This window comes from Heterocephalus glaber, unplaced genomic scaffold (assembly GCF_053883595.1).
Source record: "Heterocephalus glaber isolate CG9 unplaced genomic scaffold, H.glaber_assembly_v1.0 deba00000738, whole genome shotgun sequence".
In the NCBI taxonomy this organism is placed as follows: Eukaryota; Metazoa; Chordata; class Mammalia; order Rodentia; family Bathyergidae; genus Heterocephalus; species Heterocephalus glaber.
Genome location: NW_028258161.1, coordinates 10,102,755 through 10,116,471, shown reverse-complemented (window position 1 = coordinate 10,116,471; position 13,717 = coordinate 10,102,755). Strand labels below are relative to the sequence as shown.

The 13,717-nt window shown below is 41.7% G+C and overlaps 1 protein-coding gene across 18 annotated transcripts in view; it reads right to left on the bottom strand.

The window, feature by feature from the left end:
• Crem (cAMP responsive element modulator) overlaps positions 1-13,717 on the bottom strand; it is a 102,271-nt gene that overhangs the window by 74,864 nt on the left and 13,690 nt on the right. For 3 of the 18 annotated variants that reach the window (XM_013078485.3, XM_004861848.4, XM_004861849.4), the window contains exon 1: positions 4,262-4,441. The exons of the other annotated variants lie outside the window; for them this stretch is intronic. In XM_013078485.3, coding sequence (XP_012933939.1) covers positions 4,262-4,339 — 78 coding nt within the window. In that variant the 5' untranslated portion in view covers positions 4,340-4,441. Of the gene's footprint in view, positions 1-4,261; positions 4,442-13,717 lie in introns of those variants that run through there. 18 annotated transcript variants of the gene reach the window in all.

The window sequence follows — 13,717 nt, the reverse complement described above, 5'->3', positions numbered from 1 at the left end:
TGTCACAACAAGGTAGGAAAGAGAGCCACAAACTTTACAACTAGACTCGTGGGAGCATGCAGGGTGCCATTGCTCCTGCCCTCACTACCACCCCGTGTACAGACCGTCTGGAGGGAAGGAAGGAGAATGTGAACCCCTGCTTCTCCTTTCCTCTTTATTCCCCCATCTTTAGTAAAGTTATATTACCGGGTGGTAGAAAATTATTTTTTCAAACAGTCTTGCTATGTTGTCTAGGCCTCCTGATTAGCTGGAACTACGGTGCACCACCATTCCTGGTTAGGGGTGGGAAAGCTAAGACCCTGCACTTCCTCAAATCAGACTTTTCTCTGCAGAATGAAAGCTCTCAGAGATATCTTACCAGACACCCAGTGGCTCTCAATGTTTTGCTTTTTAAAAAAAGTAGAGTGAGCTATCCAAAGACAACAAACTTGAAACTGTAGGGGGAACCCAAGTGTACTATAAATATTCTCACAAACTGAGCCTGGAGGGTTGGCTAGAGGGTAGCAAACGTAACTCACTTTATGTGGAGAAATGCTCCCACTTCAAAGAGATGAGATTAGTTTGAATAACTAAAAAGAAACTGAAGAACAACTCATGGATTCTATGTGCGGGTGCGTACTGGAACTAGAGGTTGAAGCCTGGGCCTCACACATACTATACAAACACATCGCCAGCTCATTTTTTTTGGTACCGGGGATAGAACTCAGGTGCTTGTGCTTGCAAGGCAGGCGACAGAACCACTGAGCTAAATCCCCGGCCCTCGCCAGCCCATTTTTAAAATTTTTCTTTTGAGACAGGGTCTCACCAAGTTGCCCAGGTTGGCCTTGAACTCATCATCCTCCTGCCTCAGGCTCCAGAATACCTGGGATTAAAGGCACACACCACTGTGGCCAGCTGATTCATTATCGGCTTGATAACTATAAATCATGCTTCAGTTATTTAACTATCTCTCAAGTGCAATTTTCAGGACCTTATGAAACAACAGCTCTTTCAAAAATGATTTAGTGTCAATAATACTTGCTGTAGAAAGGGAGCTATGGCCATACAGTAGCCCTAGAATTCTGGAGATGAGTTGTATGGGTTCTTGGACTACAATAACACTTCTGTTATGTCCAAACTCTGGACAGGACAAATGCTCATGAGGCAACTCCTTCACTAAGCTGCTAACTAAAGCCAGAGAAACAGCATGAATAACATGTCCTGGTGTTAAATTCAGATGTATCCCTTAAAAACATCCTTGAATCTGCAGAACTGTCATTCTACATTTTCACCAGTTTTGCCAAAACTGACCCTCGACTGGCATTATGCCTGTAACTGCACGGATAGAGTGTACCAGCAAAACTTCATTATTGTGAGTAATTCCTTCGTATTTGAGCACTGTTATACTCTCAGGCTGATTCCATGGGCTCCAGGTGAATCCTGGCTGCCCTTGAAGTGAACGCTGCACGCAGATGGCACAGAAAGGCAATGATTCAAGATGGCGCGCAGGGTCCCCAAAGCCACAAGTGGTTACGAGAAGGGCCTTTCACTGGGGCAGGGGGGTCAGTGTTAGGGAGACTAGGATTCAAAGCAACTACAGTAAGGGAACCAGGTGGGAATGTTCAAGGGGCAAGCAGTACTGCTAAGACACTGGTTATTGGGTTTATTTCCTCAGACAGGAAATAAAGATCTGGATAATACCAACAAACAACAATCCACAAGGAGGACGATACCTACTCTAGTCACAGGGTACAAACAGGGTTCTGAAGAACAGAGACTTTCTGGAAAATCCTACTCTTTTTTATTTTTATTTTTTGAGATGTTTGTACTTTTTATTATTTTTCATTTTTTTTCCTTAAATTCTTTTATTGGTACATTTTAGGTATACAATACGTTTACATTTATCATTGGGTGCTTGTGCCTGAACATGATGTATCTTGGTTCTTTTTTCTGCATTACCTGTGCACCCTTCACTCCCTCCACCCTTCCCTATTTACATAAACTTTGTTTCCAATTTTTCCTGTTCTTATAATTTTTCCTTTCCCTTCTTTACTTCCCCTTCCCTTCCCACTTCCCCTACCCCTTTGGACCTGTTCTTCCTATTTCAAATTACCAATTATTCATTTTAATCATTTTAATCCTTATTTACACTTTCAGTTTCTCATACTAGAGAAACTATTCAGTATTTACACTTGTGTCCTATTTATTTCACTTAAGTGTATGGCTTCAATATGCATCCACTTAGCTATAAATGTCTCTAGTTTCTTGTTTTTTATGGCTGAGGAGTATTCCATTTTATAAAAAAACCCCACATCTTCTTCATCCAGTCTCCAGTTGATGGGCACTTGGGCTATTTCCAAGCTTTCGCTATTATAAACTATGCCACTGTAAACATGGGTGCACATATATCACTGTGGTATGATTTTTTTAATTCCTTTGGGAAGATACCCAGCAGGGGAACAGCTGGGTCAAATGGGACCTCTAGCCCTAGTTCTTTGAGGTATCTCCATGCTGACTTCCACAGTGGTTGCACCAGTCTGCACACCCACCAGCAATGGAGAAGGGTTCCTTCCTCCCACAATCCTGCCAGCATTTGTTATTGGTTGATTTCTTGATAGCAGCCATTCTTTCTGGGGTGAGGTGGAATCTCAGTGTTGTTCTCATCTGCATCTCTCAAATGACCAGTGATGTTGAACATTTTTTCATATATTTGCTGTTTTTACTTCTTTGTCTGAGAAGTGTCTGTTCATTTCAGATGCCCATTTTTGAATTGGGTCTTTAAATTTGGGGGGTCTGATTTTTTAAAGTTCTTTTTCTTTTGGTACCGGGGATCAAACTCGGGTCCTTGCACTTGCACAGCAGGTGGCAAAACCACTGAGCTAAATCCATGGCCCCTTAGGTTCTTTATATATTCTAGATAGTAGTCCTTTGTCTGAGGTACAGCTGCTAAAAGTTTTTTCCCACATTGTAGGTTGTCTCTTAGCTCTGTTGGTGGTTTCTCTTGCAGTGCAGAAGCTTTTTAATACAATGAGATCCCAGTTGTTGATTCTTTGTGCTAGTTCCCATGCTACTGAGGTTTTGTTCATCAAATCTTTTCCCATGCCAATGTCTTCAAGAGTTCTACCTAACTTATTTTCCATCAAGTTTAGTGTTTCTGTCTTGTAGCCACTTTTTTTTTTTTTTGGTACTGGAGATCAAACTCAGGTCCTTGTGCTTGTGCAGCAGGCAGCAAAACCACTGAGCTAAATCCCCAGCCCTAGTGTTTCTGTCTTAATATTTAGATCTTTGATCCACTTCGATTTTAGTTTAGTGCATGGTGATAAATATGGGTCTAGTTTGAATCTTTGGCAGGTTGAAATCCAGTTTTTCCAATACCATTTATTTATTTATTTTTTTGGTACCAGGGATCGAACTCGGATCCTTGTGCTCGCACAGCAGGCAACAAAACTACTGAGCTAAATCCCTGGCCCTCCAACACTATTTATTAAAGAGGCTATCTTTCCTCCAATGAGGGCAGTTATCTCCTTTGTCAAAGATGAGGTGGCTGAGTATGTCTGAAGTTGTTTCTGCATCTTCTAATCTATTCCACTGATCCTTGGGTCTGTTTCTTTGCCAGTACCATGCTGTTTTTATCACAGTAGCATTGTAGCATAGTTTCAAGTTGGGGATTGTGATACCCCCTTGAAAAACCCTACCCTTACAGAATAACAAAAGTTCACGTGAACTAAATATAGATACTACAGGTAGAAATGGGGAAATCTCTTACCTATAAATATTAATTCTGTGATTTTTTTGTAAGCAAAATGATCACAGGAACACATCCTGTTTATGAATTAATTCATTCTTTTGTTCCCTCACGAGGATTTCTGAGGAGCCTGCCATGGACCAGTCCTGACAGGAGGGACTCAGCCACGAACATGAGAAGTCCCTGCCCTGCTAGCTCAGAAGACAGAAAACAGAGAGACACAAAAATACATCATTTGGGGTGGAGCACAATTCTTCAAAACCAAAAAAACACTAGGGTGAGGAATTAGAGAGGGACAAGATGGGGTGGGGCATGGCGGCTATTGTGAAAAGCCTTTCGGGACACTTTCATGAAAAATCCAAATGAAAAGAAGGCAAAAGTCACAGGAAGAAGATCTAAGGAGTACACTCATCACATTCCAATAATCAAGTAGGCAATTGGTCCAAAAATACTTTAAAAACAAAGAAGGCATATATTTCATATACGTCTTTTATGAGGCTTTAAAAGTAGAATAAACTCGTAAGAGATACAATTTACCTTTTTTTCCAGATCCCCTGAAGAATAACCTTCTTCTAATGGATTCCTGAAACATAGATTATGCTGATGCCACCACATCCACCGAGACCCCCACTCTAGACAATGGTTAATCTGAAGAATTAGGGGAAGATGATGCAACTGACAGCCTTAGTTGGCTTTCCAACCCTAAAAACCCTATAATAGTGACACTTACAAGTGGGAAAACCTCACAATGTTGGAACACACATCAGGCTAGCTCCTAGTGGACTGGCTCCACTCTGTAGCCAGGGCCCCTCACAACGGGGTTTATGATGTCACAGTGGAGCTGTGAGTGTCAGAGCTACGGGCCCGCACTCGAGACAGTTAATAAAGGGGGTGGGAATTTAGCTCAGTTGGTAATGCCGCCTGCCTCGCAAGTGCAAGGTTCTGAGTTCGATCCCCAGTACAAAAAAAACCAAACAAACCAGTTAATAAAGGATTAAAAAGATGTGATTCTATAATACTGCGGATTGCTCCATCAACCCTGCTATCTGCGAAGTCAAATCTCTGTATTACATAGCTTAATGTCAAGGGCTATGATGAAAATCCAACAATCTAACCAAAACATTGAAAACTATCTTGATTTCTAAGTGTTAAGGCAACTCAACAAAGAGTTTTTTGTTCTATGGAAAAAAGATAGCACTAAAAATATCTTAGATATTTTAAGGATGAAAGCAGGAAAATCAGAATATTTTACATTTCAAAGATGTATAATATTTCACTTTAATTTTTAAGACTAGTTGTGCTAAATGAAAACAAAAAATTAAAATGTAGAGTTATTTTTATCTCTAGTCTCCATAATAAGTCTAAAGAGATGCTGTTGGCTCATCTTTTTTGTGTAAGGCTTAAATAAATTTTATCTGAACCTTATAATGTGAATATAGCAGGGGAAGTAGATGAATGTTTCTAGTGTTGTAAATATGACCAAATTGTATGTCTCTAAAAAAGTCACCCCTTGAGAGCAAAGCAGGTATCAGAATCAAGTCGTTCTTAATTATGCAGAGGAATTAAAGAGTGTATTTTAATACTTCAGTAAACAGTTAAGAGTTCTTGTTTTTAGTTCACCTTTTTTCCTCCTGGATAATCTCTATAGTGTCTTGAATTTCCTATTTATACCGTATGGAGCAACACTTAATATTCTACTATGAGATGTGTTTCATTTAGCATATTTTTAAAGTACTGTGTATGAAAATGAATATGTCTTTATGGAAGTCAAAACTCCACTGGCACTACAACTGCACATGTGTGTGTGCGTGTACGTGTGTGCACATGTGTGTGCATGGGGACTGAACCCAGGGCCCAGGCACGGAGCTACAGCCACTACCCTTTTCCACTCTTTCTTTGGAGAGAGGTTCAGAATAAATTGTGATTCTCTCAACTCCCACAGTGTTGAATTGCAGGCATTTGCCACCACGCTCAGCTAGACTTTTAAAAGTCAATTTTAGATTCAGTAAGACCAGAAAATGAATCACAATTTACTGGCCAAATAAATATCAAAGTAATGAATGCATAAAGAAAAGTAAATTACAGAGAGATACTCAGCCAAAAAATAAAGGTATTTATGCGGCAGATATCCTATAAGGGCAAACAATGAACACAGATCACTTCTAATAACAAGTAGGAAATGGACATTCTCAGAGCCAGAAACCACAGAGCATGCTTAAAGCCACTGTCCAAGCCAGATGTGGTGGCACATGCCTGTAATCTCAGCACTCCTGAAGGCTGAGGTAGGAGGATTGCAAGTTTGAGCCCAGCCTGGGCAATGGAGGAACTTAGCAAGATCCTCTCTCAAAATAAAAAAATAACAGGGGCTGGAGATGCAGCTGAGTCCTAATGCCCTGGGTTCAGTCCCCAGTAACACCGTGTCCCCCCAAATCTCACAAAAAACGCTTGCCCTAATTTCCCATTTTCATCTCTGACCTAAATGAGCTGTTTGTTTCCTGTTCTGGAGATCAAGCCCAAGGCCACTCGTCTTAAGCACTCAAACTTGCTGGCCTCTAAAACCAACCTTGCAAAAGCGTCTCTGAAGCAGTCCAGCTACAACTCATGTGCATCTCATTCTATTGCAGTTCTTATACCCATCACTCGTATAACTCTGGAGAGTACGGCATTCAGTCTACAAAAGGAAACAAATCCTGCCTTGACCACTGTATAGATGAACCACAAGGAAATTATGCTAAATAAAATAAGCCAGTCACAAAAAGACAAGAATCCACTTATAGGAGGAAGCTGGTCAAACTTCATAGAAACAAAAAGCGGAATGGGGTTACCGGGGACTGGGGAAAAAGAAAAGGGGAAAAACTGTTAATGAGTAGAGCTTCAGCTATGCATGATGAAAAACTTCACATATTGCACAGCAATGTGAATACACATGTAACACTATCTGTGTGTTTAAAATGGCCACGCTTGTAATTTTTGCTATTTTCTAATAATAAAAAGCAGTAATACCTATGGCTCCAAATGTGGTAGCTAATTACCTATGGCAATTAACCAGTTTCTTGCCAGGATAATATTCAACCAATTGATTTTATTAAATGGCACCGAGACTGATCTCATTATCTTAAAAGTTGCGATTCTAAAGTCCTGGACAGTCACAGACTACTGGCCCCAGATTACAGTTCAACAGACAGAAGGGTCATCGGGCCAGGAGTTACAGGGAAATGATTACTGAATGGATCAAGATGGGCAAAACTTTAAATTTCTATGCTCTTTACACTCAAGGTTAGAAGCTGAATCAGGTCAATCTCCAGTACCATAAATAAAAAAGAAATTTAAGAAGAAGTCAAGTTAGTATCTAAATATGAAATGATGTTCTGTCTCTGAATAACAAAGGAGTAACAGTACACATCTCCATGTACAACAGTGGCTCGAGAGTACTATGTATCACTATACAGAGAGGTGTAAGTACACAGTTGCTATTACATACATATATTAGTGTATTACAGCACATGTGTATAATTACTGTGTAGTAATGTATATATACATTACTATACACACTAACATATGCTACATAGGTTATATACATAGCATACGATCAATGTTTGATAGCTGGATTTTTCTAGCAGATGCTCTCTGAAACTGCAGTTCAACACTGAATACTGCATATTGGGCAATAAATGATGAAGTGGTTAACAAAATCTAAAGCTGGATTGCTGGGCCCAAACTGAGGCTCTGCCTTTTACTAGCTGTACGACCCAAGGAAAGCTGCTCAGATCTCCCCTGGTTCACTTCAACACAAAGGAGAATGAAAAGGTATCTGTCTGCTTGGGTCACTGTGCAGAGCACTCAGGACAGGGTCTGGCCCACACAGAAGATTCACCTACACTCCCTTTGCTACTTTTATTCTGTTACATTCCATTTAAGGAACTTATCAAGAAAGCAGAGCTTAAATAATATACATGCATGTGCGACTCTTTGAATTGAAGGATTAATATTCAAAAACAGACCTTACCCCAAAGTGGAGGCACACAAGAACGCAGAACCAATGATTTATATAAAAGAAGCCAAGCCAGGTGTGGTATGCCTGTAACCCCAGAACTCTGTGAGGCTGAGGCAGGAGGATCCCAACAAACTCAACCTGGGCGGTTTGACAAATTAGTGAGACCATGAGTCACTGCACCATGAGACGTAGCTCAGTGTGAAGGCCCTCAGTTCAATTCCCAGTACTGCAAAAACAACACTGTTAAAACAAAGCAAAACACAACAGTATTTATAAATGAGTAAATAAAACTGTGGTTTCAAAAAAGTTGGGGAAAAATAATATTCACATCTATGATACCTGTAAACATAGCAGCATTTATAAATGAATAAAAAAACTGTGTTTTAACCTTAAAAAAACAAAACAAAGCAAAACAAAAGAAAAAGAGTAGAAGTCAAAATCTGAATCAGCAACAAAACATGGCTAGAACAAATTAAATTCGTAAGTTTTTTCAGCTCTGATCTAAAGTCAGACTTCTTAAATAGTAAAGTCCAAGTGCTGGCTTTAAAAAGAAATTAACAATGAGTGTTGCTGGGGGTTTAGCTCAGTGGTTTCAGCCTGCTGCACAAGCGCAAGGACCTGAGTTCAATCCCCAGTACCAAAAAAACCCCCAAAAGCAATGAGTGTGGTCTTACCATGAAACCTGAAATTAATTATACTCTAAAACAATGACTGTAAACTCAGGTTCTCAGGAGCCTGAGGTGGGGAATTACAGATTTGAGGTCAGCCTGGGATACTTAGCCAGCCTGTCTCAAAATAAAATGAAGAAGAGGGCTGGGGATTTAGTTCAGTGGTTCCGCCACCTGCCTCCCAAGTGCAAGGTCCCGAGTTCGATGCCTGGTACCAAAAAAAAGAAAAAGAGAAAGAGTGCTGAGCAGATAGAGCACTGGCCTAGCCTGTGTGAGGACCTGCCTCGCCCGGGGCTCAAGCCCCAGTGTTGCTAAACAAGTAAATAACAGCTTGGATTTTCAGCACTGAAGTGGCCTGAGAGAACTTTTGCCATGTTTCAAATAGCTAGAAGAAATCTAAAGTGCCTAAATTCAGAGGATAAAACATACAATTTTTTTTTGGTACCAGGGATCGAACTCGGGACCTTGTGCTTTCGAGGCAGGCACTGGAACCACTGAGATAAATCCCCGGTCCAAAACATACAATTTTATTTTATTTTATTTTATTTTATTTATTTATTTTTGGTACCGGGGATCGAACTCGGGTCTTTGTGCTTGTGCAGCAGGTGGTAAAACCACTGAGCTAAATCCCCTGCCCAAAACATACAATTTTATTTTATTTTATTTTATTTTATTTATTTATTTTTGGTACCGGGGATCGAACTCGGGTCTTTGTGCTTGTGCAGCAGGTGGTAAAACCACTGAGCTAAATCCCCTGCCCAAAACATACAATTTTAAATAAGCCCATGGCATCAGATTACGAAAACTTTGCTTATAAAACAACTAAAAGTTAGTTTTTCTTCTCTATCCAGAGTCCTGTTAAGCTTAACAGGTAAATTTAATGCTATATTAGAATAAATTACTCAGACATTTTCATGGAGCTGGGAAACAAACCTAGGGCTTCCACACACTGGGCAGGTTCTGTACCACTGAGCTACATCTCAGCTGGACAACATGTTTAAAACAGCACAAGCCACCTCATCTAAAGACCTACTGCTACCATTTTAAGATAGAAGCAGATTACTATAAAAGCAAATATTTATTACGTCAACCACGTGCCAAATCTTTTCTTTCTTTTTTTTTTTTGGTACCAGGGATCGAACTCGGGTCCTTGAGCTTGCGCAGCAGGCGGTGAACCACTGAGCTAAATCCCCGGCCCTCATTTTTTGTTTTTGAGAAAGGATTTCGCTGTGTCCAGGCTGGCCACAAACTCGCTTTGTAGCCCAGGATGCCCTCGAACTCACAGCAATCCTCCTGTCTCAGCCTCCCAAGTATTAGGATTACATCTGTGTACCACTATGCCTGGCTTCTCTCAAATATTAAGAGGAATGTTTTTCTCCTTTAGTAAAAGGCCATCACTTAAGGGAATTATCTTACTAATGTTAAAAATCATGATTAACTGAACCTGAGCTTAAACTAGATCTACCTAGCTGGGCGTAATGGTGCATCCCTGTGATCACAGTATGGAGGCTGAGGCAGGAGGATTGCTGCGAGTCTGAGGCCAGCCTGAGCTACATAGTGAATTCAAGGGTAGCCTCAACTACATAGCGAGACCCTGTCTCAAAAAACCTAGATCTACCTAACTGAAAACAAATACATCATATCAACCTAATGGGATGCAGATGATCTCTAACATTCAAATACGATGTTGCTGACCTATCGTCAACGGCAAATATTCGAGGGTTTTTATTATTATTTTGTTTTTGATGACTGTATATACCCTTCCCAGTCCTATGGAGGACCAAAAAGATGGATTTTTTTTTTTTTAACACATCTGGCCAAAACAATGGGAAATGCTATTCCAGTTTTCCACCAGATTGAAAAAGAAAATGTTCATCCCACACATTGAACGCAGCTCCGAGCAGCCTCGTTAAAGCACCCTGCTTCAGTGCCCTGCCACACGCAGGCCGCCTTCGTGCCGAGGCGCTTCCGGCCGGCCGTGTGCGAGGACAGAGGGTTAGGAAGGGGCCAGCGGGCGTGATCACCGACAGAGTCCCAGACGCCCGCTCTGCCTCGGGGACACGGGTCCGGGACGGGCTGGGCTGTGCCAGAGCCAACTCCCGCCGGCACCGCGCTGCCCGGCCTCCGAGTGTCCTTCGCTGTCTTTGCTGAAGGCCGGAGAACCAGCCCGTCCTTCACACACGCAGGGAGAGGAGTCCGGGGCTCGGCCCTGCGGCTCCCCCAGCGGCTCAGTTCCGAGCACCGGAGAAAGGAGAGCCAGCCGCTCCTCCGCTGGTCTCACAGAGGCTCCGGGTGTGAGAGACAAGTGAGGAACATCAACATGGCCTGTAATGCACAAGGGACCACGGCTGAGTCCGCAAGGCAGGAGAACGGCATTTGGTTTTGTAGGGGTCGCCCAGAAGTTGTTAAGGCCCATGCCCAGAAGCGAGTGGGAGTAAAATGACACAACGGTGGAGATCCCCAGAGCTGCTCAGAATATCTCACCAAAAAAAGAAAAGAAGTAAGAAAAATGCTACAGGATCTTGACAATAACTTTATATATGTGGGATCATTATTTTACTCCTAAATCTTCCACAATGAGAAAAGTTTTGCCTTCCCGTTTAAATAGGCTATTATTTCTAGAGGATGTAAGTGTAACTATTTTAAAACTACTTGAACACAGTATTTTTGTTTTACACCATACTGGTTTTTGGAAAGTTTCCTCACGTGTTAGTTTTTTAAAATGGACTCTGCTATGCTGGAAATGCAGCACAGTGGTACAAGATGTGTCCAGCAGGCCCGAGGTCCTGGGTTCAAGTCTCAGCACGGCTAAAAATGAAGAAAAAAATCAGACTTTCCAATTGGTTATCAAGCATTTTCCAGGGTTGGACAGAATCCTAGTCTTATATATCAAAACATACACTTCACAGACAAGCTATCACTGCTAATTAAAAATAAGTCAATAGGGCCAGGGATGAGTTCAGCAGCACCCACATCTGCCTGGCTAGCACAAGGCCCTGTGTTCAATTCCGGGTACCAAAAAATAATAATAAGTCAACACATATGCCAAGCATAGTGGCACACACCTGTAATCCTAGCTACTCAGAAGGATGAGGAGGATTCCAAGTTTGAGGACAACCTGGCAAACTGGGAGGCCCTTTCTCAAAGTAAAATTTTCAGCTGGTGTGGAGGTGCATGCCTGTAATCCCAGCATTTAGGAAGCTGAGGCAGGAGGATTTGGCCAGTTTGAAGCCAGCCTGGGCAACATAGTAAATTCAAGGCCAGCCTGAACTAGATTCTAAGACTCTGTCTCAAAAAAAATAACAAAAAATAAAAAGGGTCAGGAATGTAGCTCAGTGGCAGAACACTTGCCTAGCATGTGTGAGGCCCTGGTTCAATCTCCATTACCACAAAAAAAGCAACTAATTAACACATACATTAATTTAGGCAAGCCAGGCTTGGCAGTGCATGCTGGTAGTCCCAGTACCAGAGGGGCTGAGGCAGGAGGATTGTCATGAGCCAGCCTGGGCTACATAGTGAGTTAGAGGCCAGCCTGAACCACATAGCTAGACCCTGTCTCAAAATAAAAAATAAAATTAAAAAAATGTCAAACCCAGGGATGGTGGCACACGCCTGTAATCGCAGCATTAGGGAGGCAGAAGCAGGAGGATCGCTAAAAGTTTGAGGCCAGCCTGGGCTACCAAGTGAGTTCAGGGCCAGCCTAAACTACAAAGTGAGACCTTGTCTCAAAAAAAAAAAAAAAAAAAAAAATTCAGGCAAGAAGAAAACCAAATCATAATATTTAACCCCCAGTTATCTGCCATTCAGGGCTTGTTAATGGTAGCTCTTGGTTTCAGATTTTTGGTAATATCACTTCTGATTTTACTTTAGAACAATAGATGAGAAAAGCACCACTCAAAACAAAAGTTTCCAGGTGTACTGGCGCACACCTGTGGTCCCAACTCATGGCAGGCTAAGGTAGGAGAACTGCAGGGAGTTTGAGACCAACTTGTACCACACAGCAAGGCCCTGTCTCAAGAAACCAAAATAAATAAATACATTTAAAACAAAGAATTATTTAGAAGAATTAGTTACTTTTGGCATATATCATGGGATTAATAAAGATTCCAGCTTGATTTCCTAATATTCCAAAATAAATAGTACCATATAACAACAGATACTCATAAGTGAACAGCTTCGGCTACAAGAATCTAAATTAAGGGGCAGGATGTAGCTCAGTGGTGCTGAGCCTGCTTTGCAAATGCAAGGTCCTGAGTTCAATCCCCGGTACCAGAAAAACAAAAAAAATCTAAATCAGTAATTATACTCACAGAATTTTGACTAAGAATTGTGATCTAATTCTTCAAAAAAATCATGAAGAATTTTTTTAAAAATCATGACCATGTACAGCATAGAGGATAATTTTTAGTTAACTCAAATAATCCAAGAATTAGGATACCAACTTTAAAAAATTTCTTTATATTTCTAGTATTGTAAAATAAAAGCCAGAGTTTATTTTTTATTAAATGCTTTACACAGACAGAGAGAGAGAGAAATAGCAAACTCTACCAACTTGCCATGCAGGGCTAATAATTATCAGCATTTGATGTATTTGAGACTGTGAGTCTCTAGCTCTTTGTGCTGTGTTGTGTTTCTTTCCTGAGTACTGGGGATTGAACCCAGGGCCTTCATACTGAGCTACATTCCCAGCCCATTCATTCATTCATTCACTCGAGACAAAGTCTTGCTAAGTCCTCCAGGCTGGTCTCTAACTTGCCATCCTCCTGCCTCAGCCTCCCAGAATACTGGGATTACAGGCATGTGCCACCAGACCTAGCTGCCACGTCTATCGTGTTCAAATAGTCCCAATTTTCCCACATCCCAGTTCTCACTCCTTTGTCTCCTTCTGATTTATTTCATAGATAAATTTCCTGAAAAGTCTGTACTTTCAATTTCTGCTTCCTTTGTCTGACTCTAATTTACTTAAAAGTAGTTTCTGTCCACCGGGCTCCTATTCAGTTCCAGAACCTCTCACAGCCAAGACTGCTCTTCAAGCTTCCTGCGACTGGGGCTGTGGCCGCTTCTGCCTGCCTGAGGGGCCGGGGCCTGCCGAGCTCTCCAGGGGAGCGGGCCTGCTGCTCCGCTGCGGGGCCCAGATGTGGGGAGGTGGGGAGCCCCTGTGTGAAGGGAGGAGTGAGGCTGAGGGAAGGAGGTCGCTTCAGTCACAGCTTCAGCAAAGAGCAGCAGAACTGCAGGCTGGGAATGACAGAAACTCTGCAGATTCAAAGCCGTGGGAAAAAATGTTGTCTATTCTTTTCTACTCTGTTCTCGTGGACAAAAGGACTAAAAGAT